Source organism: Ranitomeya imitator, chromosome 2 (genome assembly GCF_032444005.1).
Source record: "Ranitomeya imitator isolate aRanImi1 chromosome 2, aRanImi1.pri, whole genome shotgun sequence".
In the NCBI taxonomy this organism is placed as follows: domain Eukaryota; kingdom Metazoa; phylum Chordata; class Amphibia; order Anura; family Dendrobatidae; genus Ranitomeya; species Ranitomeya imitator.
Window position 1 is genome coordinate 110,615,367 of NC_091283.1, and position 13,873 is coordinate 110,629,239.

The 13,873-nt window shown below is 44.3% G+C and overlaps 1 protein-coding gene across 2 annotated transcripts in view; it reads left to right on the top strand.

The window, feature by feature from the left end:
• The window catches only part of LOC138662044 (synaptotagmin-like protein 2), a 184,540-nt gene that overhangs the window by 146,740 nt on the left and 23,927 nt on the right, over nucleotides 1–13,873 (top strand). For both annotated transcript variants that reach the window (XM_069747151.1, XM_069747150.1), the window contains exons 8-10: nucleotides 59–157; nucleotides 5,614–5,705; nucleotides 5,849–5,950. In XM_069747151.1, coding sequence (XP_069603252.1) covers nucleotides 59–157; nucleotides 5,614–5,705; nucleotides 5,849–5,950 — 293 coding nt within the window. The remainder of the gene's footprint in view (nucleotides 1–58; nucleotides 158–5,613; nucleotides 5,706–5,848; nucleotides 5,951–13,873) is intronic.

The window sequence follows — 13,873 nt, forward strand, 5'->3', positions numbered from 1 at the left end:
TAGCATATGATATATAATGCGGACCATGTACCTGATAAGTTTTTGGTTTCTTCTGTAGACCAGAACGATGAAGGTTACCCTGAGGATGTGACTGCACCAAAGATCAGCAGCGTCAGCAACGCAAGAAGCATGGTGAACATCTATACAACCACAGAAAGTGAGTTTTTCAGGGATGAAAAATAGGTTGGCACAGTCAGTATGGAAGTTTTGGTGAAGATAGCCTTGGAACTTTCTTCTAGATTTTTGTATTGTCCCTTTAAAAGCCAGTTGCAGATCATCACAGCACAGTCCTAGCACTCATCTGTCCGTGTACCTAGGAAACCAAGCGTTCAGTCCGTAATGTTGACTTTGCTTCACAAAAGTACTGTTTGTTCATCCACATCCTTTTTCTGATACAAGTTGTGGAGTCGAGTGTAAAATAGATTTCTTCAAGGTCTTTGTTCTTCTATAGAAAACTGTTGACAGCTTGCGAAGGAGAAGGCACTGATGGAAACATTGTGGAAAAATGTTCTGCATCTGTAAGCACATGTTCTCGTGCTTGCTGAAACTCTTTGCATTTGGATCTGTTTCCCAAGGTGCAAGTTTTCTCATTTTGCAAAAAGTATCAAAAAATGAAAAGAGTATAGTAATACGCTATTGGTTACTTTTAGCACTAATGTATTTAAGGTAGACACTGAAGAGTTAAAAACCATAGATGACAACAGATTGAAGAAATGCACAAAGTGCACCTTAAGATATATTTTACTATATCACAGGGAATCTGTCAGTAGGATCGCCCCTCCTAAGCCATCTATATGGGCATGTAGGGCATAGGAAGCTAAATACAATGATACCTTGATATCTGGAATTCGATGTCTTATTCCAGAGAAATCCATGTTTTTCTTATATCTCTTTCTTATAGGTAAATGAGCTGTTAAGATCTATGACTTAAGGTACCGTCACACATAGCGACGCTGCAGCGATACCGACAAGGATCCGGATCGCTGCAGCGTTGCTGTTTGGTCGCTGGAGAGCTGTCACACAGACAGCTCTCCAGCGACCAACGATCCCGAGGTCCCCGGTAACCAGGGTAAACATCGGGTAACTAAGCGCAGGGCCGCGCTTAGTAACCCGATGTTTACCCTGGTTACCATCCTAAAAAGTAAAAAAACAAACGCTACATACTTACCTAGCGCTGTCTGTCCTCGGCGCTCTGCTTCTCTGGTCTGGCTGTGAGCGCCGGGCAGCCAGAAAGCAGAGCGATGACGTCACCGCTCTGCTTTCCGGCTGACCGACGCTCACAGCCAGAGCAGGAGGAGAGCAGAGCACAGCGCTGGAGGACAGACAGCGGTAGGTAAGTATGTAGTGTTTGTTTTTTTACTTTTAGGATGGTAACCAGGGTAAACATCGGGTTACTAAGCGCGGCCCTGCGCTTAGTTACCCGATGTTTACCCTGGTTACCAGCGAAGACATCGCTGAATCGGTGTCACACACGCCGATTCAGCGATGTCTACGGGGAGTCCAGCGACGAAATAAAGTTCTGGACTTTCTTCCCCGAACAGCGATCTCCCAGCAGGGGCCTGATCGCTGCTGCCTGTCACACTGGACGATATCGCTAGCGAGGACGCTGCAACGTCACGGATCGCTAGCGATATCGTCTAGTGTGACAGTACCTTTAGACTTAGATCTCCCGGAGAATCTGCCTCCAGAGAATATTGTAAATGATAGGGGATGTTACCAGTATGAGACATGTAGTGACTGACAGTCTGATGTCCTGATCTACATGTCTCACATGTGAACCTGGAGTTCAGCATAAAATCAAGTGAACACCTTTTCCATGGACTATTTTAGGTGTGAATCCATCCATATAATGGCAAAATAAAGCTATGCTGATTCCAGATATTTATTGAAGAAAAAGAAATGAATGGCACCAGGAGTTAAATCGCATCAAAAAGTATACGGGATTTGATCCTTATGGACATGTAAAACTAATGCCACTGGGAAATGGTGCTCAGCATGTAACAGCCAAAAGATTGTCCATTGATAATAAAGAAGAGATGTGGCACTCACCCAGTTTGCAGTGAAATTGATGTCTTTAATTTACCATAATCCAGTTACAGACATTCACTTGGAAGCGGCAGGTAAAAGTGAGGGTGCGGGGAGTGAGGAGAGGACGACGGCCGTTTCGCGCTGATAGCGCTTCTACGGATCCATGTGAAACATTAAAATGATGTCATTTCCTTTATAGGGAAAGCCGACTATCATACATAGCAAATACTATTGTTAACATTTGTACAAAACACATTTTACAATGAGTACAAGCCAATCTATATATATAATTGCCTAAGGGTCACTTCCGTCTTTCTGTCCTTCTGTCTGTCTGTCTGTCACGGGTATTCATTGGTCGCGGCCTCTGTCTGTCAAGGAAATCCAAGTCACTGATTGGTCGTGGCAAAACAGCCACGACCAATCAGCGACGGGCACAGTCCGGAAGAAAGTGGCCACTCCTTACTCCCCGCAGTCACTGCCTGGCGCCCACATACTCCCCTCCAGCCACCGCTAACACAGGGTTAATGCCGGCGGTAACGGACCGCGTTATGCCGCGGGTACCGCACTCCGTTACCGCCACTATTAACCCTCTGTGTCCCCAACTTTTTACTATTGATGCTGCCTATGCGGCATCAATAGTAAAAAGTCTAATGTTAAAAATAATAAAAAACCAAAAAACCTGCTATACCCACCCTCCGTTGTCCGCCCATCGCCACAGCACCGTTGGATCCCAGGGGTGAGTATGTAACTATTTTTTATTTTAATTCTTTTTTTTAACAGGGATATGTGCCCACACTGCTAAATACTGCGTGGGCTACATGGCTGCTATATACTACATGGACAGTACTATAATATGTATGTATGTATATAGCAGCCACATGCTATATAGCACAGGCCACGTAGTATTTGTATGCTATATACTACATGGCTGCTATATACTACGTGGACAGTACTATATACTACATGGCTGCTATATACTACGTGGGCAGTACTATATACTACATGGCTGCTATATACTACATGGACAGTACTATAATATGTATGTATGTATATAGCAGCCACATGCTATATAGCACAGGCCACGTAGTATTTGTATGCTATATACTACATGGCTCCTATATACTACGTGGCCTGTGCTATATAGTATGTGGCTGCTATATACATACGTATTCTAGAATACCCGATGCGTTAGAATCGGGCCACCATCTAGTTTTATCATAAATGCAGACTACAACATTCCAGGATTATAAAAATATCGCCATATCTAATCTATCGTTCAATCCGGTAGGACCTTGGGCATTTGCCCTCATTATCCATCTGGCTTTGTCTTTTAAGAGTAGTTTGTTATGGTTTCCACACTGGGGGGGAATTTAACAATTTCAAGACCGGCAAAACGCAACAAGTCAGGAGTTTCGTTGTGTTTCTCTTGCATATGTTTGATTAAATGCAAGCAATTCTAATTCAGGAACACTATAATTCTATATTGTCAGACAAAGGTTGCTTGCATTTAATCAAACATATGCAAGAGAAACACAACGCAAATCCTGACTTGTTGCGTTTTGCCGGTCTTGAAATTGTTTTGTACAAATGTTAACAATAGCATTTGCTATGTATGATAGTCGGCTTTCCCTATAAAGGAAATTACATCATTTTAATGTTTCAAATGGATCCGTAGAAGCGCTATCAGCGCGAAACGGCTGTCGTCCTCTCCTCACTCCCCGCACCCTCACTTTTACCTGCCACTTCCAAGTGAATGTCTGTAACTGGATTATGGTAAATTAAAGACATCAATTTCACTGCAAACTGGGTGAGTGCCACATCTCTTCTTTATTATCAAGCTATGTTGAGTGGCTTCGAACACAGCATTGTTATAAGTGTTGGAGTAGAAGGGGCCATTATTTAGAAAAATTGCCAACACAATGGTGTTGAGAGTATACCAAGAATGGTGTGATCAAGGAAAAACAAGCAGAGAATGACAGGTTCGAGTGCCATTTCTGTCCTTAGGGAAACTGAAAAACCAGACTGGGGCAAAAGAGTGCAAAAATTGGATCATTGAGCAGTGGAAAACTTTGGTTGCTGAGATGAATCCAGATTTCTATTGCATCATGCTGATGGGAAGGTCAGAATTTGGATTATGCAGCATTAATCCGATCTCATCAGTTCAGATTGGTGGAGGTGAAGTAATGCTGTGGGGAATGTGTTCTTTGCACACCCTGGATCATCTGAGATCTCTGGATGAATGGAGGTCTGGATAGTTTTGTGGTCAGTTATGGCCACACAAGTACACCCCTTCATGGTCATTGTGTACTTTCAGCAGGATAATGCACCATGTACCAGTTGTATTCTCATAGATTGCTTCCAGGAACTTGACAGCAAGTTTTTCTTGGTTCCCCGACCATCACTTTGCCCAAATCTTAATCCTATGGAGCCTCTCTTGGACTAGATACAGTTGAGCGCAAGCATTAACGTGAGGGAAAATTTAGACAACATTTGTCTACTTTTCAACACATCTCTTTAACGGATCTGTTACACGGATTCTACAAACCGCAATGTGAACCTAGCCTAATCCATGTGGACAAAATGGCCACAAATTCTATGTGCTGCGGCAGACTCTATGCAGTTCTAATGGCCAAAAGAAGTGAAAAGCACTACTAGATGGGTGTCCCTAACAAAGTGGCCATTCGGTGTAGACTCAAAGGCAGCCGCAGCATAAAGAGACTTGTCAGTCACCTGGAATAAGGCAGGGAGAAGATGGTCGGCGACCGCAGGTCTCATCCTATAGTCTCTGTCCAATTTTCAAACTTTTTTTTTTTTTTCTAAAGTACAGCACCATTTCAGAGTAAAACATACCTGGCTGCAATCCTGCAGCCATGCTCTGATTCATGCTGCCTGTTGTTCGAGCAGCCTGAATCTAGTAACTGTTTCTTTTTTAAAAATGATTCTCGGCAGCACATTGTCCTGTGTAAATAAAACTTGTTCTGCTGATGACAATGATTTTCCACATGCCTGTCTATTAAACCACTGTCGATAGGCTTGCTTGTAGCCGAGCCGTGGTTGTTTAATTGCCACTGTCGTCCAGTGTAAATGCAGCCCTACATTGGAGCTTGTAGGAAAGTGGCTTTAGTAAAATGATTGGGTTTCCGTCTCCCACTATAAGGAAAATAATGAGAAAAAGTTCTGACTTCTATTCTGTACATTGGGTTATGACTGTTCCATGTAACCTTCTGATATCACTGAAATGATATATACATTTATGGAACAGATGTCACAACTGATGTGAGATTTCAGAAATCTCATAGCTTTTGCTGGTACTGTAAAACACAACTTAAAGTTTGCAAAAAAACAAAAAACAAAACGCAGCAAAATCGCAACATCTGAACATTGCCTAAATCGAAAAAATGTCCTAAGAATTTTTTTTTTCAGCAAAGCTGCATGTTAGTAGGTCTTGTAAAACAAACGTAGTATGGCCATGTATTAAGACACAACTAAGGCCACATCAGTATGAGATGTTGCCAGTTTGATGCGTCCTCTTTGTTTCTCAAGGTTATGTCTATCACTATTATTTCCTTCCTTTGTTTCTCTAAGCATATAACAAGCCGAACACGTTAAGTCACCAACTTCTGGAACCGGACCGAGCCAAGGAGCTGAGCAAATCCACCCCAGCCCTGCATTCCGAGGTAAGGCCAAAAGCAGGACGTAACCGTTGTACAGCGCCTATGATGTGGTCGTCATCGCTACAGTTAAGATCAGTCCTACAAATTCTCTCAATACTTAATTTTTATTTTTCTCAGTAATGTTTCTTTCTGTTTTTTGGTTTCAGACTGAATCTGACACGGCCTCGGAAGTCAGCTTCAACTTTAAAAGACACAGGAAGACCCTTAGCAGTGGCAGTAACTCCTCTGACATGGCCTCAGTATCTTCTGTAAGTACCTTCTAAAGACCGATGCAGCCAGTGTCCATGCAGATGAGAGGTGTACAGATTACCAGCACAGCTCCATAATATTCTGCTTTGTTGGGGCATCGGCCTTTCATTAGCTTATGCCATCACTATCACTGTTCTTTCTTTTTCTTATGTGTCTGATGTATTTTTTTTTACAGGGTGATAATAATAGTTGTCTATACTGTATGTAGCGCCAACATATTCCGCAGCACCTTACAATTCATGTATTTCCCATACAAATGAACATTATCACATAATGGGAGGAAATATCAAGGACCACATCTGTGTAGGGGACATACTCTGCCAATCCATTTTCATTGTCGGGTATAGGGCTGTAGGGTACCACTGACATGTGATGAGCGTAGATATGATCACTCACTTTTACTCCAGACTTTTTCTGTGCTTCCTAACCGGCTGATCCCCGTTTTCCTAAAATGATGGTTATTGATGGGATATAGTGTTATAATGCTGATAGTGTCTTGCTGTACAGATATTATCTCTTACGTTGGTCCTAGAGATCACAAACTAAATTCTAAATGAACTTATTATTGTGTTTTTGGAATGTTGGAGGAAACTGGATTACCCAGATGAATCTGGTGTGGTGTGAACATTCAGATGTTTCCCTTCGATCAGATTTGAGCCCGAGTCCCCAGTGCTGTAAGTCACCAGTGCTAATGTGCTACTCTGAATAGGACGGTACAGCAGTGCCCTGCACCTCCGGTGGCCGAGATCACTGGGCACTGCAGCCTTTTCATTCTCTGGATTAGTGTGGGTCCCAGAGGTTGCGGAAATAATTCTCTTCAGAACCAATAAAGAAATTTGGATGATTTTTGCTGGATAAATTAAACATGATTCACCTTCTCATTTTCCTTTCTTTGTGTTACCATTTGGAAGGAATTCTTTTAAAATGAAAAAAAAAGATGACCTACTTGCCTCCAGAATCCAGCCTTTGCTCTAGTATTGCCACTTTGTCCGTCTCTGCCAGACCAGCAAAGATGATATCCTGATTAGTGATGAGTGAACGTGCTGGGATAAGGTGTTACCGGAGCATGCTCGTGTGCTAACCAAGTGTCTTCAGCGTGCTTGAGCAATATTTTTCGAGACCCCAAGCCTGCATGTCTCGTGGCTGTTCGACAGCTGCAGCACATGCATGGCCTGCCTGTTTGTTAAACAATCTCTGAATGCGTTGCAGCTGTTGAACAGCCACGAGACATGTAGCAGCAGGGACTCGAACATAACATATTATTCAAGCCCGCCAAAGACACTGTTACCACCTAAGCATGCTCAGATAACACCTTATCCGAGCATGTTCTCTCATCACTAGTCCTGACTACTAGTCTGGTAACTATTGGCAGGGGTGGATTAAGGGTAGCCAGGGCCCCGGGCTGTTCAGACACTGTGGGCCCCCCGGGTCATGTGACGGGGGTCATGTGACGGGGCCCGGGGGTCATGTGACATACCCGAGCCAGATTATTCCAGAAAAATGGCCGGGCCCTACTCTACTGTAACCTATTAAATATTTGTTAAAATCTGCAATACAATTTAGGTATATTTTGACCAATAATATCACATACAAGGAACAAATACCACCGCACCATGACCAGACCACAAATTACAACCACAGTGATCGAATAATATCACATACAAGGAACAAATACCACCGCACCATGACCAGACCACAAATTACAACCACAGTGATCGAATAATATCACATACAAGGAACAAATACCACCGCACCATGTCAAGACCACATATTACCACCACTTGGTGACCAAATAGCACATACAAGGGACAAATACCACAACACCATTTCCAGACCACATATTACCACCACATAGTGACTGAATACTACAATACTGATCAGTAATAAAAAAACAAAAAAAAACAAACAAACACAATACTATCACTATAAGTGCCAGTATTCACAGGAGATCTGTACTTAGTATGCAGTGTCTGTGTAGAGGTAATACAGAGATCACTGGTGGTATTATACACAGGAGCTCTGTATATAATGTATATGAAATACAGTGATCACTGGTGACATAGTACACAGGAGCTCTGTATATAGTATACAGTGTATAGTGTCAGTGTATAGGTAACACTGACTCACCAGTGACGTCTCTAGGTGAAGTCCTTCATCTTTCATCCAGCAAAGACCGCCATCATTTTTTCTAGCCAGGACTCGTTTCTGCAGGAAATAACACAGTTAACTCGAGCTCCGCTTGCAGAACACATTACTTAATTTTTCACAACTTCTACATTACAACACGAAGAAAAAAAGGTGACAGTGTCACTCTGCACAGTAACAGGACCGCCCCCCCCATTTAAAACAGTATACTCAAAAAAATAAAATAAATACATCACTGCAGTAATAATATCCCTTAATTAGCCCCTATGGTAATAATATTCCCCACCCTGGCCCCGTTTATCTAATTCCTGGCTCCAGCCATATGTTCTCGCATCCTGCCCTCATGAGTATCCATTCTACACCATATGATCTCCCCATCCTGCCCCATCTGTCTCCATCGTATCCATCCTGCCCCATGATCCAATCCTGCCCCATGTCTTTCATTCTGCCCCGTGTCTCCAATCATGCCACGTGTCTACATTCTGCCCATGCCTCCAGTCCTGCCCCCAGTGTGTCTAGCAATCTGCCCCAGTGTGTTCAGCATATTACCCCCGTGTGTTCAGCATATTACCCCCAGTGTGTCCAGCATATTACCCCCAGTGTGTCCAGCATATTACCCCCAGTGTGTCCAGCATATTGCCCCCAGTGTGTCCAGCATATTGCCCCCAGTGTGTCCAGCATATTGCCCCCAGTGTGTCCAGCATATTGCCCCCAGTGTGTCTAGCATATTGCCCCAGTGTGTCCAGCATTGCCCCCAGAAAGTGTGTCCAGCAATCTGCCCCAGTGTCTCCAGCAATCTGCCCCAGTGTCTCCAGCAATCTGCCCCAGTGTCTCCAGTATTGCCCCCAGTGTGTCCTCCAGCAATCTGCCCCAGTGTCTCCAGTATTGCCCCCAGTGTGTCCTCCAGCAATCTTCCCCAGTGTCTCCAGTATTGCCCCCAGTGTGTCCTCCAGCAATCTGCCCCAGTGTCTCCAGTATTGCCCCCAGTGTGTCCTCCAGCAATCTGCCCCAGTGTCTCCAGTATTGCCCCCAGTGTGTCCTCCAGCAATCTGCCCCAGTGTCTCCAGTATTGCCCCCAGTGTGTCCTCCAGCAATCTGCCCCAGTGTCTCCAGTATTGCCCCCAGTGTGTCCTCCAGCAATCTGCCCCAGTGTCTCCAGTATTGCCCCCCAGTGTGTCCTCCAGCAATCTGCCCCAGGGTCTCCAGTATTGCCCCCAGTGTGTCCTCCAGCAATCTGCCCCAGTGTCTCCAGTATTGCCCCCAGTGTGTCCTCCAGCAATCTGCCCCAGTGTCTCCAGTATTGCCCCCAGTGTGTCCTCCAGCATTGCCCCCCAGTGTGCTCTCCAGCATTGCCCCCCCAGTGTGTCCGTTAGCTTATCAAAAAAAACAAAACAGTCTCCTCACCTGTCCGCGCTCCAGGCGGCGAGCTCCTTCCAACAGCGCACACTCGCCGGCGACTGACAATGACGTCAGACGCCGGCGACGTGTGCGCTGCGGCCGACATCAGCTGCCAGCCTCCAATTGGCTGGCGGCTGTTGTTGTTAACTATTGATGTGCGGGCGCGCGCCCGCACATCAATAGGAAACCGCCGCAGCGCCGGAAGGGGCCCGGTGAGCAGATGAGAAGGGGCCCAATGCGGGCCCCCTCTCTCTGCCCACCGGATCCGGGGGCACATACATGCCGGCCCAGCGGTGGGCATTCACAGACGATTAGTGGAGGGTCAATCTGTGCGGCAGCCCAGGGCCCCCCCAGACGACTGGGCCCTGGGCTACCGCCCATATTGACCCTCTGATAATCCGCCCCTGACTATTGGTCAAGACGACATAGCTTCCATTCTGGCATACATGGTTGGAGCGACTGTGCTTGAGTGGAGAGCAGTATACAATCTTATTTATGTTTTACAAGCATTGTTTCCTATTATTGTTTTTCTCATTGCTCATAGTTGTGAATTCCACAGTCTTCATATTTCCAGCAGTAATGCTAGAATAAGCTATACTCAATATGGTCTCTGAGTATTCTGGGGGAAAGTGGTGTGTGTTGGTTCTAAAAAAAAAAAAAGTATGTATATATATATATATATATATATATATATATACATATACATATACATATATACAATACTGTTCTAAAGTTTAGGGTCACTTAGAAATTTCCTTATTTTTGAAACAAAAGCACAGTGTTTTCCAATGATGCTAACATTACAATTGTAATTACATTACAATGATGCCAACATTAATTGATTCAAAAATACACTTTATACATTGTTAATGTGGTAAATGACTATTATAGCTGCAAACGTCTGGTTTGTAATGCAATATCTTCATAGGTGTATAGAGGCCCATTTCCAACAACCATCACTCCAGTGTTCTTATGGTACTTTGTGTTTGCTAACTGTGTAAGAAGGCTAATGGATGGTTAGAATACCCTTGAAAACCCTTGTGCAAGTATGCTAGCACAGCTGAAAACAGTTTGGCTGATTCTGGAGCATTACATTTGTTTGTTCCATTAAACTCTCAAAATGGCCAGAAAAAAAAGAACTTTCATGGGAAATTCCACAGTCTATTCTTGTTCTTAGAAATGAAGGCAATTCCATGCGAGAAATTGCCAAGAAACTGAAGATTTCCTACAATGGTGTGTACTACCCCGTCAGAGGAGAGCACAAACAGGCTCTAACCAGAGTAGAACGAAAAGTGGGAGGCCCCACTGCACAACTGAACAACAAGACAGGTACATTAGAGTTTGAAGTTTGAGAAATCGACGCCTCACAGGTCCGCAACTGGCAGCTTCATTAAATAGTACACGCAAAACGCCAGTGTCATCTACAGTGAAGAGGCGACTCCGGGGGGCCTTCAGGGCAGGGTGGCAAAGAAAAAAACATATCTGAGACTGGCTAATAAAAGGAAAAGATTAATATGGGCAAAAGAACAGAGACATTGGACAGAGAAAGATTGGAAGAAAAGTGTTATGGACAGACGAATCCAAGTTTGAGGTGTTTGGACCACTCAGAAGATCATTTGTGAGACGCAGAACAACTGAAAAGATGCTGGAAGAGTGCCTGACGCCATCTGTCAAGCATGGTGGAGGTAATGTGATGGTCTGGGGTTGCTTTGGTGCTGGTAAAGTGGGAGATTTGCACAAGGTAAAAGGGATATTCAATAAGGAAGGCTATCACTCCATTTTGCAATGCCATGCCATACCCTGTGGACAGCGCTTGATTGGAGCCAATTTCATTCTACAACAGGACAATGACCCAAAGCACACCTCCAAATTATGCAAGAACTATTTAGGGAAGAAGCAGGCAGCTGGTATTCTATCTGTAATGGAGTGGCCAGCGCAGTCACCAGATCTCAACCCCATTGAGCTGTTGTGGGAGCAGCTTGACCATATGGTAGGCAAAAAGTGCCCATCAAGCCAAACCAACTTGTGGGAGGGGCTTCTGGAAGCATGGGGTGAAATTTCTCCAGATTACCTCAGAAAATTAACTGCTAGAATGCCAAAGGTCTGCAATGCTGTAATTGCTGCAAAGGGAGCAATCTTTGATCAAAGCAAAGTTTGAAGGAGAAAATTATTATTTTAAAATAAAAATCTTTTTTTCGAACCTTGTCAATGTCTGGACTAGATTTTCAATTCATTTGGCAGCTCATTGGATTAATAAAAGTATGAGTTTTCATCGAAAACACAAAATTGTCTGGGTGACCCTAAACTTTGGAATGGTAGTGTGTGTGTGTGTGTATGTATAAATAAATAAATATATATATATATATATATATATATATATATATATATATAATTATTTTTTTTTTATGAAGATGTTGGTGAACTTTTTTTTTTTTTTTGTGATTCATGTCCACACTATGTGTCTACCATTCCGCAGTATGTGTCTACCATTCCGCAGTATGTGTCTACCATTCCACGTATGTGTCTACCATTCCGCAGTATGTGTCTACCATTCCGCAGTATGTGTCTACCATTCCACAGTATATTTCTACCATTCCACAGTACGTGTCTACCATTCCACAGTACGTGTCTACCATTCCGCAGTATGTGTCTACCATTCCGCAGTATGTGTCTACCATTCCCCAGTATGTGTCTACCATTCCGCAGTATGTGTCTGCCATTCCGCAGTATGTGTCTACCATTCCGCAGTATGTGTCTACCATTCCGCAGTATGTGTCTACCATTCCGCAGTATGTGTCTACCATTCCGCAGTATGTGTCTACCATTCCGCAGTTTGTGTCTACCATTCCGCAGTATGTGTCTACCATTCCGCAATATGTGTCTACCATTCCGCAGTATATTTCTACCATTCCACAGTACGTGTCTACCATTCCGCAGTACGTGTCTACCATTCCTGATACTGTCTAAACCACATGTTTTCTTTTTTTTACCAGAATCGATATACTTTCCATAAATATGCCAATTCTTTATGTTGAACTTTTAATAGTTTTTTCCATCAAAGATTACAACAAAATATCTTTTTCCCCAGCTAAACGAGCTCAACGAGTCTTACCTATTCTACTTTGTTTGTGTCATCAGAAAGAATTGACACTTGACATTCTGTTCTGTGCACGAGGTCATTAAAAAAGGATTAAAAACCAGGGATTCAAGCTTCAGGAGGCTAATTTGCATATTCCAGGTGCCTTCTGGGAGAAGCGAAGTCTCCCTAAGCTAGAAGATCGTTGGGTACAGCCGGGACCAGCTGCTTCGAAAGCATCACCAAACCAGGGATTCAAGCTTCAGGAGGCTAATTTGCATATTCCAGGTGCCTTCTGGGAGAAGCGAAGTCTCCCTAAGCTAGAAGATCGTTGGGTACAGCCGGGACCAGCTGCTTCGAAAGCATCACCAAACCAGGGATTCAAGCTTCAGGAGGCTAATTTGCATATTCCAGGTGCCTTCTGGGAGAAGCGAAGTCTCCCTAAGCTAGAAGATCGTTGGGTACAGCCGGGACCAGCTGCTTCGAAAGCATCACCAAACCAGGGATTCAAGCTTCAGGAGGCTAATTTGCATATTCCAGGTGCCTTCTGGGAGAAGCGAAGTCTCCCTAAGCTAGAAGATCGTTGGGTACAGCCGGGACCAGCTGCTTCGAAAGCATCACCAAACCAGGGATTCAAGCTTCAGGAGGCTAATTTGCATATTCCAGGTGCCTTCTGGGAGAAGCGAAGTCTCCCTAAGCTAGAAGATCGTTGGGTACAGCCGGGACCAGCTGCTTCGAAAGCATCACCAAACCAGGGATTCAAGCTTCAGGAGGCTAATTTGCATATTCCAGGTGCCTTCTGGGAGAAGCAAAGTCTCCCTAAGCTAGAAGATCGTTGGGTACAGCCGGGACCAGCTGCTTCGAATGCATCACCAAACCAGGGATTCAAGCTTCAGGAGGCTAATTTGCATATTCCAGGTGCCTTCTGGGAGAAGCGAAGTCTCCCTAAGCTAGAAGATCGTTGGGTACAGCCGGGACCAGCTGCTTCGAAAGCATCACCAAACCAGGGATTCAAGCTTCAGGAGGCTAATTTGCATATTCCAGGTGCCTTCTGGGAGAAGCGAAGTCTCCCTAAGCTAGAAGATCGTTGGGTACAGCCGGGACCAGCTACTTCGAAAGCATCACCAAACCAGGGATTCAAGCTTCAGGAGGCTAATTTGCATATTCCAGGTGCCTTCTGGGAGAAGCGAAGTCTCCCTAAGCTAGAAGATCGTTGGGTACAGCCGGGACCAGCTGCTTCGAAAGCATCACCAAACCAGGGATTCAAGCTTCAGGAGGCTAATTTGCATATTCCAGGTGCCTT